Source organism: Sciurus carolinensis, chromosome 17 (genome assembly GCF_902686445.1).
Source record: "Sciurus carolinensis chromosome 17, mSciCar1.2, whole genome shotgun sequence".
In the NCBI taxonomy this organism is placed as follows: Eukaryota; Metazoa; Chordata; class Mammalia; order Rodentia; family Sciuridae; genus Sciurus; species Sciurus carolinensis.
The window spans coordinates 26,899,080-26,912,300 of record NC_062229.1 but is presented as its reverse complement, the minus strand read 5'-3'; the positions used below and the strand labels follow the sequence as shown (position 1 = coordinate 26,912,300).

General features: G+C 48.7%; 2 protein-coding genes across 13 annotated transcripts in view; one reads left to right on the top strand and one right to left on the bottom strand.

The window, feature by feature from the left end:
• Window positions 1–2,261, top strand: part of Snrk (SNF related kinase) — a 44,419-nt gene extending 42,158 nt beyond the window's left edge. For all 12 annotated transcript variants that reach the window (XM_047530845.1, XM_047530841.1, XM_047530844.1 and 9 more), the window contains one exon: window positions 380–2,261. In XM_047530845.1, coding sequence (XP_047386801.1) covers window positions 380–1,598 — 1,219 coding nt within the window. In that variant the 3' untranslated portion in view covers window positions 1,599–2,261. The remainder of the gene's footprint in view (window positions 1–379) is intronic.
• A 6,416-nt stretch (window positions 2,262–8,677) lies between these two features.
• Window positions 8,678–13,221, bottom strand: part of Ano10 (anoctamin 10) — a 192,703-nt gene continuing 188,159 nt past the window's right edge. The window contains exon 13 of the mRNA XM_047532217.1: window positions 8,678–12,389. Within this exon, the coding sequence (XP_047388173.1) occupies window positions 12,321–12,389 (69 nt within the window). The 3' untranslated portion in view covers window positions 8,678–12,320. The remainder of the gene's footprint in view (window positions 12,390–13,221) is intronic.

Sequence of the window (13,221 nt, the reverse complement as noted above, 5' to 3'; positions counted from 1 at the left end):
GAATTCCAGATGAATCTTTTTAGCAATAATATAACTTTAAAGGTTGTGCTATAAACCAAAGGAACAAAATATGTGTGCTGTTCAGGTTTGAAAGTTGTGCTTTCTCAAGAGGTTTGTCTTATAGCATAAAGCTGCAGTCGGTCTTTGTCCCATTTTCTTTCTCGATGCCTGTGATGAAGTTGCCCTTGTCTATTTCAAATGATGTTTGTCCTGCTGGCATCCTTGCTGATGTTTGCAGGATGTGAAATGAGTTTGCATGGCTTCTGCTGCTTTTCCTTTTCAAGTCTGTGGAAAGTCTATCAGCAGTTTTTTTGTGATGTCCCTTACTAACATGTGCATGTGACTCCATGGCTCTTTTCTTTTCCAATCTCTTATACAGGCAGTCATGGCCAACCAAAATCGATGTACCCCAGGATCTTGAGGATGACCTCACAGCTACACCTTTGTCCCATGCGACTGTTCCCCAGTCTCCTGCCCGGGCTGCTGACAACGTCCTCAATGGCCACAGGAGCAAAGGCCTGTGCGACTCAGCTAAGAAAGACGACCTCCAGGAGTTGGCTGGACCAGCACTCTCCACGGTGCCACCCACAACCTTAAAACCCACTGCCAGTGGGCGGAAGTGTCTGTTTAGGGTGGAGGAAGATGAAGAGGAGGATGAAGAGGATAAGAAACCCATGTCCCTCTCAACACAAGTGGTTCTGCGCCGGAAGCCCTCAGTGACCAACCGCCTGACATCTAGGAAAAGTGCTCCTGTCCTCAATCAGATCTTTGAAGAAGGGGAATCAGATGATGAATTTGACATGGATGAGAATCTGCCTCCCAAGTTGAGCAGGTTAAAGATGAACATTGCTTCCCCTGGGACGGTTCACAAACGCTACCACCGGAGGAAAAGTCAGGGCCGGGGCTCCAGCTGCAGTAGTTCAGAAACCAGTGACGATGATTCTGAAAGCCGGCGGCGCCTGGATAAAGATAGTGGGTTCACCTACTCTTGGCACCGCCGGGATAGCAGCGAAGGGCCCCCTGGCAGTGAGGGGGATGGTGGGGGCCAGAGCAAGCCGAGCAATGGCAGTGGAGGGGCGGACAAGACCAGCCCGAGTGAGAACAATGCCGGTGGGGGCAGCCCCTCCAGTGGCTCTGGTGGCAACCCCACCAACACTTCAGGCAGCACACGCCGCTGTGCTGGCCCCAGCAACTCCATGCAGCTGGCCTCGCGCAGTGCCGGGGAGCTCGTGGAGAGCCTCAAACTCATGAGCCTCTGCCTTGGCTCCCAGCTTCACGGCAGCACCAAGTACATTATTGATCCCCAGAAGGGCTTGTCGTTTTCCAGTGTGAAGGTCCAGGAAAAGTCCACGTGGAAAATGTGCATCAGCTCCACAGGGAACGCAGGGCAGGCCCCGGCAGTGGGCAGCATAAAGTTTTTCTCTGACCACATGGCAGATACCACCACTGAATTGGAACGAATAAAGAACAGGAACCTGAAAAATAACGTGCTCCAGCTACCTCTGTGTGAAAAGACCATCTCTGTGAACATTCAGCGGAACCCTAAGGAGGGGCTGCTGTGTGCCTCCAGCCAGGCCAGCTGCTGCCACGTCATCTGACTGCGGCCCACTGGCCACTGGCACACCTCCTGCTCAGAGCCGCAAAGACCGGCTCGCTTCACTGTTTCCTTTCGGTTTTACTCTTTGAAAGTGGGTGTTATGAGCAATTATTTATTAGCTTTTCATTTGTTCTCCTGACGCTGTGACAATGCATGGTCTTTGTGCATGCTGCTAGACTCTTTTCTTTTCCAGCCGAAAAGTCTACTGTGTAATTTTTACATTCATAATTTTAATGTGGATGATCAGGATCAAATTACAATGTATCTTTGGAACCTAACATAAGTGGAGCACTTAGAAATTTGATGTTCTGCACTTAACCTAGGGAGAGAAAATGCTTTTGTTTCCTTGTAAAAAATCTAAATTCCTGTCCTGACCTTCTGTGATACGGAAACTCCGTGCTCTGAGGCACACTGTGGTGTCTGAGACAGAACCAAAGCAATAACGTGGTAAAGCTGACAGGCCTGGGAGTGAGCCCATGCTGCCCAACCACCCGTGGCCTGTGCAGAGCAGAGGACAGCAAGCATCTGCACTGAGAACCTTAGAACTATGATTTGAACATACCCACACCTGTTTGTCTTAAGCTATAGTGTGAAAAAAAAAAAAAAGTTTGGGCTCTTAAAATTTAACTGAAGATTTTCTTGTTTTTGTAATAGGTGCGATAAAGTACTTAGATTTGTAAGGCAGCTTCCCCTGTAGTGATAAATTACAAGCAGACAATCTTTTGTAATGTGACGAAGTGAATTAATGTCTTAACTCTACTTATAGAGTGTATGTCTGTCTAACAGAACAGAAAGATGCTCTGTAAATTCCTTCCTGTAGGGCATACTGCAGGGTATCCTTCAAAACCATATCGATAGAAGAAACTGTAGGGCCTAGTACAGAAGCAGAGGTGCACACAGATGTTGGCAAAGTCAAAACTCTGTAAATTGAAACAAGTAAGTTTTGTTTTTTAGGAGCTTGTTAACTAGGTTGTCTCTTTTGTTATTTCCATTCCATTCCATCCTTTGGCTCAGCTAGCTATGAAAATTGGCTGATCAAAAATACACATGAAAGGGTAAAATTCACACAGCAAACAAAAATGCACAAAGCCTGCTTTGTAAACCACCCCCCGTAAGTGTTTCCCTTTGCCTTCATGCCATTTCCTGCCAAACAATAATCAAAGAACTCTTGCTTTAAACTATTTCTGTATAAAGACTACTTTTGACCAGATAATCATCTCTCCTGGCATTTTTTCTTTTAGGATGCAATATATTGCAGATTGTGAATTTCGGAAGGAGCCAGAAGCTGTTATTTCATGCTGTGTCCTGGGGCGCGGGGGATGGGGGGTGTCTTAAAAACAGTGCTTATCAACATTGGTGATAGGATGTGACTGGGCCCTGGCCCCCTCCCCTCCCCCTCCCCCTCTTGTCTTGGCTCCAAGTGAGGAACTGAGATGCATCTGGTCACGTACTTGAGAGCACGGGCAGAGCACCAAAGAGCTGCATTACGTTGGTCACGGTTTCTTCAAGTACTCACTAACTCTGCTACTTTAGGATTCATATATTTTACTCAGAACTCTGAATTTCACAGTATACCTAACTAGACTAAGTAAAAGTGATACTTAAAATACTTAATTTACTTTCTAGACCTAGGCTAGCTAGATATGTTTTAAGCTACAGCTCTAGTTCATTGTGATATTTATCATTGAAAGCTATGAGAATAGATGTGTGGGTGAAGCCATAGAACACATTTGCTTGAAACTTTTGAGCAGGGATCATATAAAGGGCCAGAAATAAGATGTGTGGTTCACATAGATCGTGAGCGTAACATCTGTATTAAACGTAGGAGAGAAGTTTATAATGGGCATTGGCAATAAACTCTTTGTTGCAGCTGTTTTCCAAGTAATGTAAATACTTTTTCCTGTGATTATGTATAGCCTTGGAATGGCACCTTTTAACTAACCCACATGTGTTTGGTTTTCAATGATTTTTTATATTCAGATGTATATATGGTGCTCACTTTAGGATCAGCAGTGTTGACCATTTATGCTGCATAGCTGTATTATAGCCTTATTAGTTGTGTGTGGTTGGGTGCCCCTCTGGGTATACAGCTGTCTGAGTGTTGTCTAACTCATTTGTTGATAAGTGAATGATTGTGCATGTGTTGTATGTCATAGTATGTCGTCACATAAAAGGGAGGGAGCGGAAAACCATTACATTTAAGATAATATTGGACCAAACTACTTACTTGCGCTAAACAGTTACTTGTACCCCTTAACCTGTCTTCAGAAGTTGCATATAGTTACAGTAGTGTATAAATTAAATATTGTGGGAAAACAGTTAGTCTTGTATTTTTCTGTATGTGTGTATATATATATAATTATGTACTTCTGGCAATTCTATCTGTATTTAAAGATGTGACAATCTTGACACCGATTTTAAGACTAGCCGTGAGACTGAATTAAAGATATTTCTACCAAGTAAAAATTGATGTGTGTTAAGAGGGTACAGAATTATCAACTGATTTGGTCAGTTGCTTCCAATTCTGGTTGATTTTCCTCATTGTGTAAACATTGGCAGGTATGTGACAAATGGGAAAATAATCCAAATAATAAAGTGACATATTGGTGTTCAGCAATATAAACGTGCCTTGTGTTTTTTCTTGTGAATGTAACTTTGTATTTTTCTAACCTAGCCCACTTAACACCCAGCTTCCCATATTCCCTGAATCTGTATCACCAGATGTGCCTCAAAAAATATAGTCATGATGACCATTATTGCTTTAAACTCAGGACCACCAACACCAGGTGGGTGCTAGGGTTGCCTTATACCTTATTTCTCAATTTGATCTGCTTTCTTTACTTGGCTGGCTGGTCACCATGCTCCCCGATAATTGGATAAACTGAAGCAATTAGAACTTCCGCAAGCCTTCATTTTCTTCCTCCATACGTATCAGCATGCTCTACCCTTCCTGTTACTGTGAGTCCAGCCTAGATCCTGTCCCCCTGGCAGCCATGACTCTGCTCCAGTCACTCTTTCCTATCTCTTGTGTCATCAATCTTTGCTTCTCTTCTAGACCGATCCTACTAGAAAACAACAAAGCAAACATTATTTCTCTCTTAAAATTTCTTCTCTCTTTAGCTATTGACACATTTCTTGATTCCTCTCCTCCTCCTCAAGCCCTTTGGAGCAGATTCTTGCACTGTCACTCACCAAAACTGCTTTGCCAAAGGTAAACAGTAACCTCCATATGCTAAGTCTGTGGTCAGTTTTAAAAAACAGCAATTTTAAAAAGGGGGCGGTAGCATATGCAAGAGATGAATGTGCTACTGTGAACAGTGTTTAGGAGAGCCACAGAGACCTGAGTGAAGAATGGGAGGAAGCCATTGGGGACATGTCAGTAGCACAGTCTAGGCACAGCAAGTACAAAGTACTCCTAGTACTTGAAAGGGTTAATAACAATCGGACTAAAGACCGAAGATCCCTCCTCTAGGCCAGGAGTCTACAAACTACAGCCTCATCCCTGCCAACTTTGTTAAGAAAGTTTTATTGGTGCACACACAAATCAGCTTTATTGAAGTAGAATGCACATACCACAGAATTTGCCAATTTAAATTGTATACTTAAGTGGGTTTTAGAACACTCATTGAGTTTATGCAACCATTACTATAATCTTCAGCCTGTCAGCCCACCAGCTCCTCCTCATTCCCCCAGCTGCTGAACTGGGATGATCTAGGGTTCACTTTTTGATCCCTTCTCAATCTGCACTCAGCCTTGAGTTTATTCAGGCTAACATCCGTATGCTAACAGAATCCCCAAAATATATTTAGCCCATCTCTCTCTGAGAAACACCAAATTTCAACTATCCTTTTGTCTTCTGTACTTGGGTCTAATAAGTGTCTCGGTATTTACAAGCCCAAAGCTCTTGATCATCCCCCTGAAATTTTTAATCTCCCAGTGTTTCTCAGCTCATTAAATGGTACCTCCAAACCTTCATTTGTTTTGGACCAGTGAAAAGTCTTGGTATCATTCTTCTTTCATCCCAACATCCAATCCATGACCAAATCTCACTGCCATTTAAAAGTTGATTTCTTATAGCCTTCACTAACACCATTTGTCCTTGACCATTGTCACTCTTGGACAACGATATACAGAGGGCTTCTCTGTTTTAGCCCTCGCCTTTCTGTTATTCATTCTTCAGTCAGCAGTGCAAATGATCATTTAAAAAACTAAATCATGACAACATAAGTTTTGAAAGGTGTTTAATTTCCAAATATTCAGGGATTCTCCATGCAAGTTTCTGTTGCTAGTTTCTAATTCTGTTTTGGTCAGAACTTTTTATTTTTTTAGAACTAAAATCTTTTGAAATGTTAGGAAACATTTTGCAGCATATGACTATCTCGATGAATGTTTTATGAATGCTAGGCAAGTGCCATTGGATCTTCTATTCATGCCATTTACTTCTAAGTTGGTAATGTTCACAAGTTTTCTGTGTGTTGACTGATTTTCTACCTCACTTCAGTTCTTGAGAGAGGAGAGTTGAAACCAACTATTTCTCAGTTTTGTTCTATCAGTTTTATTTCATAAAATTTGAAATCCTGTTGTTATGTTAGTACATGCTTAAGATGATGTCCTTTTGAAGAATTGGCCCCTTTTATCATGAGTATGGAGTCTTCCCTTCATCCCTGGCAAATTATTTGTTCCAAGAGCTACATTTTGTGATACTGATAAGCCACTCCAACTTCCTTTTGATTTGTGAGAGTATCATTTTCCAGACATTTACTGTTACCCTGTGTCTTTAAAGTTGGGTTTATTTTTAGATAGCATGTAGTTGGGACTTGGTTTTTTTATCTAGTTCACAAACCTTTGCCTTTTACTGGAATGTTTAGACTGATTATGTTCAGTCTAATTACCAAATAATTGAATTTAAACCTATGCATCTCTCTAGTTGTTTTCTGTTTACTTCACCCGCTCTTTCTTTTCCTTAACTGAGTACTCCCCCCACCACCACCCATTTAATCTCCACTACTGGCTTACTGGCTATACTGTCCTTTTTTTTTTGAGTAATTGCTGTAGTAGGGTTGACCATCTATATCTTAATGTATCACAGTATATCTTAATCTGTGTAGAATGCAAAAATCTTACACTATCGATGCTTCCATTTCCTTCTCCTGCTCCTTGTGCTATCATTGTTTTATTTAATTATTTTTATTTGTTCTAATTAGTTGTACATGACAGTAGAATGCATTTATACATTTTGATAAATCATACATAATGTGTAATCTCTCATTTTCTGATTATACATATTGCAGGATCACATTGGTCATGCAGTCATACATGTACATGAGGTAATAATGTCTGTTTCACTCCGCTATCATTCCTACCCCCGTGTCCCTTCCCCTCCCTTCACTCCCCTCTACTAATATAAAGTAACTATTCTTCCCTAGTGCTTATTCTTCCCTATGCTTATTGTGAATAAGCATCTGCATATCAGAGAAGACGTTCGTTTGGCCTTTGGTTTTTTGGATTTGGCTTATTTTGCTTAGCATGATGTTTTCCAACTCCATCAATTTACCAGAAAAATGCCATCATTTCATTCTTCTTTAAAGCTCAGTACTATATATCACATTTTCTTTATCCACTCATCTGTTGAAGGGCACCTAGGTTGGTTCCATAGTTTAGCTATTGTGAGTGGAGCTGCTATCAACATTGATGTGGCTGCATCATTGTAGTATGTTGATTTTAAGTCCTTTGGGTATAAAGCAAGGTCATTGTTTTTCCATGAGTGTAACTATTTTCATTTTAAATAATCTTCAAGAGCTTAAACATGAGAGGAAAAGAATCTTACCTATTATTTCCAGCATGCTTCACATCTTGGTATTTTCTTTGCCTATAGAACATATTTAACATTTCTTACAGTGCATTCTGCTGGCAATATATTCTGCCAGCTTTTGCTTATCTGAAAAAAATATGTTCACTTCATTTGTGAAGGATATTTTTATTGGGTATAAAATTCTAGATTGACTTTTCTTTATTCCAGTGCTGGACACTGAATTTTATGTTGTTAAATGTTGCATTTGGCTGTACTCATGAAGAGTTCTGGGTTTCGTTTTGGTATATAGTTACTTGAAATAAGGTGGATCCTTTTGGGTCTTGTCTTTAAACGGGTAGAGCAGATTCAGAGTAGACTTTAGGACAAATTTGGCCCACTACTGAGGCAACACCTCTAAAGATTTATTTTTTAACCTCCCTAAAGATTCTCCTGAGGTCTAAGACCTTCCCACTATGGCTGGAACGTACGTGCTGCATATGGTTCAGTACATAGTGTGCTGACCAATACGAAACCAAAGAGAAGATTTTTGGAGTGGACTCACTCTGCCGCTCCTCCTCGGTGGCTACTGTGTCCTGCACGTTTAATCCACATCAGTTTCCCTGAATCAAACTTGGTCTGCTCCACTCAGCAAAACCATCTGGCTTTATGGGGGCTGCCCCTCCCTGTCTTCTGGCAGCTGCCCCCAGGCAGGAGCTGGGGCCCTCGCAGTGCACATTTGTTTCCCTGCTCTTGGGGTGACAGTCCTATGTGATCTGTCACCCAGTGTTTGGAAATTATTGCTTCAAAATATATTATTTGGTTTTCTATTTCTTAAGGGTAAGAGGGTCAGTTAGGTTCCTCTGATTCCATCATGGCCAAAAGCACGAATCTAAACCATAGGTTCCTTTCTTGCTCTGGCCACAGTGACAGTCTTGCCAGTTCTTGAACAGGCTGGTGCAGGCGTGGCTGGGGTCCAGGGACAGCTTGCAAACATCTCACCTTGACTCCTGGAGAGCTGGGACAAGCCACTCTCCACACCTATCCCTAGTGCCCACAGAAAGACCCTGTCACTGCGAAGGAAGAGTGCTCCCAAGCTGGAGACAGAAGCCTGAGGTCACAGCCGTCCTGGCCAGGGGCCAAGCCCTTCTTCCAGGTCCTGCGGGTCCCTGGAGGTCTGTCAGGTGCCCTTCTCCTCAAGTCCCTTTTGGGCAGGGCATGAAGGCCTGGAGGCCTGGAGGAGGGCAGGGCCACATCATCTGGTGTTGGCTGAGGCACCGCATCATGCAGGACCCTGGGGTTCTTAAAAAGTGGGGACCAGCAGGGACCCCATGACTCTCATCTTGTGGCCTCTGGCCTTTCTCCTGGCTGTCAGCTTCCTGCTGGGAAAAGGCAGGGGCTTCAGGCTGAGGGCTCAGGGGCTGGGGAAGGGAGGCTGCAGAGAGGCCATTGTGGGCAGCGAGTGTCATCCTGACAGGTGGCAAAGGACAGGTGGGTGGACGGGGTTGTGGCGAAGGGGCCATGCTGCCATAACTGTGGGTCACTTGAGCCTACATGCCTCCATTTCCTAAAACAAGGACAGGGCGAGGGAGCAATGAGTGCTGTGAGCCCCTGGCCACAGGGTTGGGGTTCCCTGGACACTCGCCCCTTGTTTCCCCCTGGCACCCCTGGGGGTGGGGTGGCAGTATGGCCACAGGGAGGGAGAGGGGACACCACCAGAGCCCTCCAACAAACCTGAGGCTGCCAGCAGAAGCCCAGGCCTGGCCCGGGGGAACCTGCTGTCCTCTGGCATGGTTCTTTAGTGCCCTGGAGAGAAAGAAAGCCCTCCTCTGTGGAGTGAGCAGCCCCCCCGGAGGTGCTCAGTGTGCTGGTGGCACAGGTGAATGTCTGTGTGAAAAAAGTTGAGCTGTGGACTGATCTGGGCCTGAGGCCAACCCTGCCAGGGTCAGGTTTCACCAAGACCCGTGAGACTTGGCAAGTCTGTGTCTCCTGTCTCGGGGAGGTGTTTGCAGGGTGCGGGTGACAGGGGAGGACACTTGGCTGCTTTCCCTGTGAGGAAAAGGAGCTCCGGCAGCGCTGCTGTGCGGTGGTGGGTGGTGCTGGGCAGAGGGCTGGGTGGGCCCTCAGGAGCCCTAGCTGTGCAAAGCCAGTGGTTGGGCAGCAGTGGGTCCCGGAGGGGTAGCGAGGGCTGCCTCTGGGCCTGGTGGGAAGCGCTCCAAGCAGGGAGAGCAGGATGGGCTTGTGCATGAGCATCAAACCAGCATGCCTCCCATGGAGTGGACTGGGCTCTCCCTGGGCGGCTCTTTTCCCATGACCTGCACCACACGGCGTCCCTCCCACTGTCCTCCGCAGAGGCTGCTGGGGAAGCACGAGGCTGGGGTCCCTCTCCTCACAGTGAGGGCAAGTCCTCCCACTCTGGGCCTCAGGACCCTCATCTGAGAAATGCGGGGTTTGGACTTGGGCTCCCAGCCTTCCGCAGTCCTGTGCCTGCCTGATCTATGGGGCTGCCGCTGTCTTCCTGCGCCTTTTCCTAACCAGCCGGGGACGGGCATCTCGGGTTCCGGGTTGTTGTCTGTAGATGGGGAACAAGCGTCTCTCGGCTCTTGGTTACTCCGTGGAGGAAGGTAGACTATAAACAATCGGTGGTGGAGTCCTCGGGGCTCAGGGAGAACTGCACCAGCAGAGGGTTGGGTCACTGCAGGGGCCTAAGGCAGCACAGCTGGGGTGGGGTGGGCTGGGGGCACCTCACAGGGCAGCGGTGTGGCTTGGGTTGGAGGGCCATGTTGAGGCAGGATGAAGTGAGGCCCAGGAGGCAGGTGAGGCGAGGGGTTCCGGGTGGACGCTGAGCACAGGGCCCAGGAGGGTGGGCCAGCACCGACCTGCACGTCTTCCTCAATCCAGTTGGGGACTGCAGCGTATGGAGCAGTGATGTTGCCCCATCCCGACTCTTCAACTGTGCCACAGAACTCCTGAGCACCTGCCATGTGCCAGATGCCATCTGCTCTGACTGCAGGTGACACAAGGAGGAACTGGCCCCAGCTCTGGCCCTCTAGAAGCCTAGGAGACCAATGCAGACTGTCCTTCCCACCAGCTTCCCTCCCACAGCCTGGATCCCATGTCCACCATCTCCTGTGGCCTTGTGCCCAGGGCTGGCAGGGTCCTGTTTCATGCTTAGGTAAGTGGTGCCCCTGAGGTGCTGCGGGGCAGGAGGGAGGCTCCTGGGATCAACGGCTGTGACTGAGGGCACCAGGAGGCCCAGCTTCAGTGGAGGCTGCAGTTGTGACCGCAGATGCCAGCTAGCTGTCGGGTTCATACCTGGGCACTCAGGAGCCACCACTTTACAACCAACTGCATCACGGAACTGGTATCAAAGCTGGGCCCTGGGGAGACCAGGAGCACTCTCTCCTTTCCCCATGGTTACAGATGCCCAGGCTGGGACAGGAGGATCTTGGGGTCAGAGGGCTCAGACCTACATTGGTGACCGCCATTCACTGGCTTCTTAAAACCTAAGCCTGATCTAGAGAGTCCCATCAAACACTGAACCAGAACTGCAAAGTCCATGCCCTGAAGAGCTCATCCCGGCAAGCGACGGGCAGAGAGGACTTAAGCGTCCCTGCTGGCACATGTATCAACCTGCAAGGACCAACAGAAGCAGGCAGCCCGCAGGGCCAGAGCTGGGGCTTCCAGAACAGGTGAGGAGGAAGTCGAGGTGCCAGCCCAGGGCAGAGGGAGCTGGACTCTGCTACCCAGGAAGCATGTCAGCCCCTCCCTGTTCTCCCCTTCTTCAGGTAGGTTGGGGATCTGTTGCTTCCTGCTTCCAAATGCCAAGGGTCCGCAGTGTCTTGACTGAGGGCAGCAGGTGTGGTGGGAGGGGCTGCTTGAGTCGCCTGCTTCGTGAGGCAGGATGGTGGACGCCAGGCCCTGCCCTCACGGGGTGTCCTCAGTAGGACAATAGGCACTGGAGGCATGACCTGTGTCTGGAGGGCCACACTCCTGGGGGCTTTGCTGGCCCACATGGGGCTCTTGTGCCTGTGAATAATGGGCAGCCCTGTGCGCACAGCCAGGGAGATGGACGGCACCACTGGACAAAGATGCTCCTTCTGCTGTAGGTTCAAGGCCCACGCCAGGGAAGGGGGAGGCCCAGGAGTGGCAGCTGGTCCCTGGCCCGGCACTGTGTGCATATTCTACACACAAAAGCTGCCCAGGGCCTCGGTTGGCTCCCTGAGGGCAGCAGCTCCCCCGGCCAGCCCCTGGCTGCCAGCTCAGGCCTGGCCCCCAGCTGTGCCCACCTTTGGCTCCCTGTCTCACCACTCCACCTTTAACGACCTGGCCCAGGTCTAGTTTCAGGATAGAGCAGGTCAGGTCATTTCTGTCCCTGTTGGGGAAGGGAAGTCGGAGTCAGAGAAGGGCAGGCTGCCTTTAATAGCTCGGTTACTGTGGGTTTTGTTGACAAAGGGTCCGTTAACATATTGCAAAACAGAACCAGGAAGGAGGTCCGGGCGTAGGAAACATGCCCCTCTCTCAGCTGAGGCTCGGCAGGATCAGTTCAGTGGGCACACTTCTCAACCCAGCACCCTGCCACAGGCCCCTGGGTCCTGGTGGGGTCAGGAGTGACTGGCACTCACTCTGAGGGTCACTTGGAGGGCTGGTAACTCAGTTGTGGTGAGGCTCAAGGGCAGCAGTGGCTCTGGAGCAAAGTGAGGCAGTTGGAGGGGCATGTGAGGCCAAGGAAGGGGCAGGGTGGGCAGGGCCAAGGGTCCTGGCTCTTCTGCCCACTGAGCCAGGGCACTGCAGCAAGGGCCTGCCCTGCGGGAGCCACTTCACATGGCCAAGCGGTGGGTCTGGGTTCAGGTGCGTGATGCTGCTCGGGTGCCCTCGGGCAGGTGTCCCCCCACACAGGCCTCGGTGGACGGGGCAGCTGGGCGTGAGGGGAGCTCAGGCTGCCTTCTCTTTCCCATCTTCCCTCGGCTCCTCCTTCAGGTTCTCAGCCACGAGCTTCATTTGCTGTTGAGAGAACACAGGACACCAGATGAGCACACGAGCCTGAGTGGGGGTCCCTAGGTGGTGGCAGAGGCCTCCACTCTCTCTGGAAGCCCAGGCAGCAACTGCAAACCCTAGGGAAGCGATGGCCCTGACACTGCCCGTGGCTTCCTGCAAGTCCCAGGGTGTGGCTCTGAAGAGAAAGGAAACCGCCGATGTGGGTGGAAAAGCGAGGCCGTGCTGCACGAGCCCCAGGCAGCAGGGACTTCAGGGTCCTCTCCTCCTCCCTGCATGACCACCGAGGGAAGTGCAGCGACAAGGCCTGGGAGAGGACAAGGCACTGAAATGGGGCCAAGTCCTCTCTCTGCCCCACAAGCTGAGTGACCTCAGCAGATGGACCTCGCTCAGTGCGTTTCCTCAGTGAGAGCAAAAGTGCACACGAAGGCCCTGTCCAGACGCTCAGCCAGTCCTTTGTCCCTACAGCCAGAGGACCACCCTGCACCCCCACCTAGCCACATCCTCACTGGGAGCTCCTTGTGAAGTCTCCCAGAGGGTGAGGCCAGCAAGAAGGTGCCCCCTGGCCAGCAAGATGGGGGCCTGGCAGGGAGGAGTCAGAGGGAAAGAGTCGCGAGGGGTCATGTGGCTGCCCCACCCCACCTCCCCCGACACAGGTCCCAGCCACCTCTGTCCTGTGGATGCCAGTAAACAGTTCTGTCCCACTTGGTGAATAAAGGTGTAAGTATTTTGGAATTTGGCTTAAAATACACACTCAACATTTGATAATAGCCTTTTACTTACAGAAACAAACAAACAAACAAACAACAAAAAAAAAAACCTCTGAGCACAAGAGCAGCTG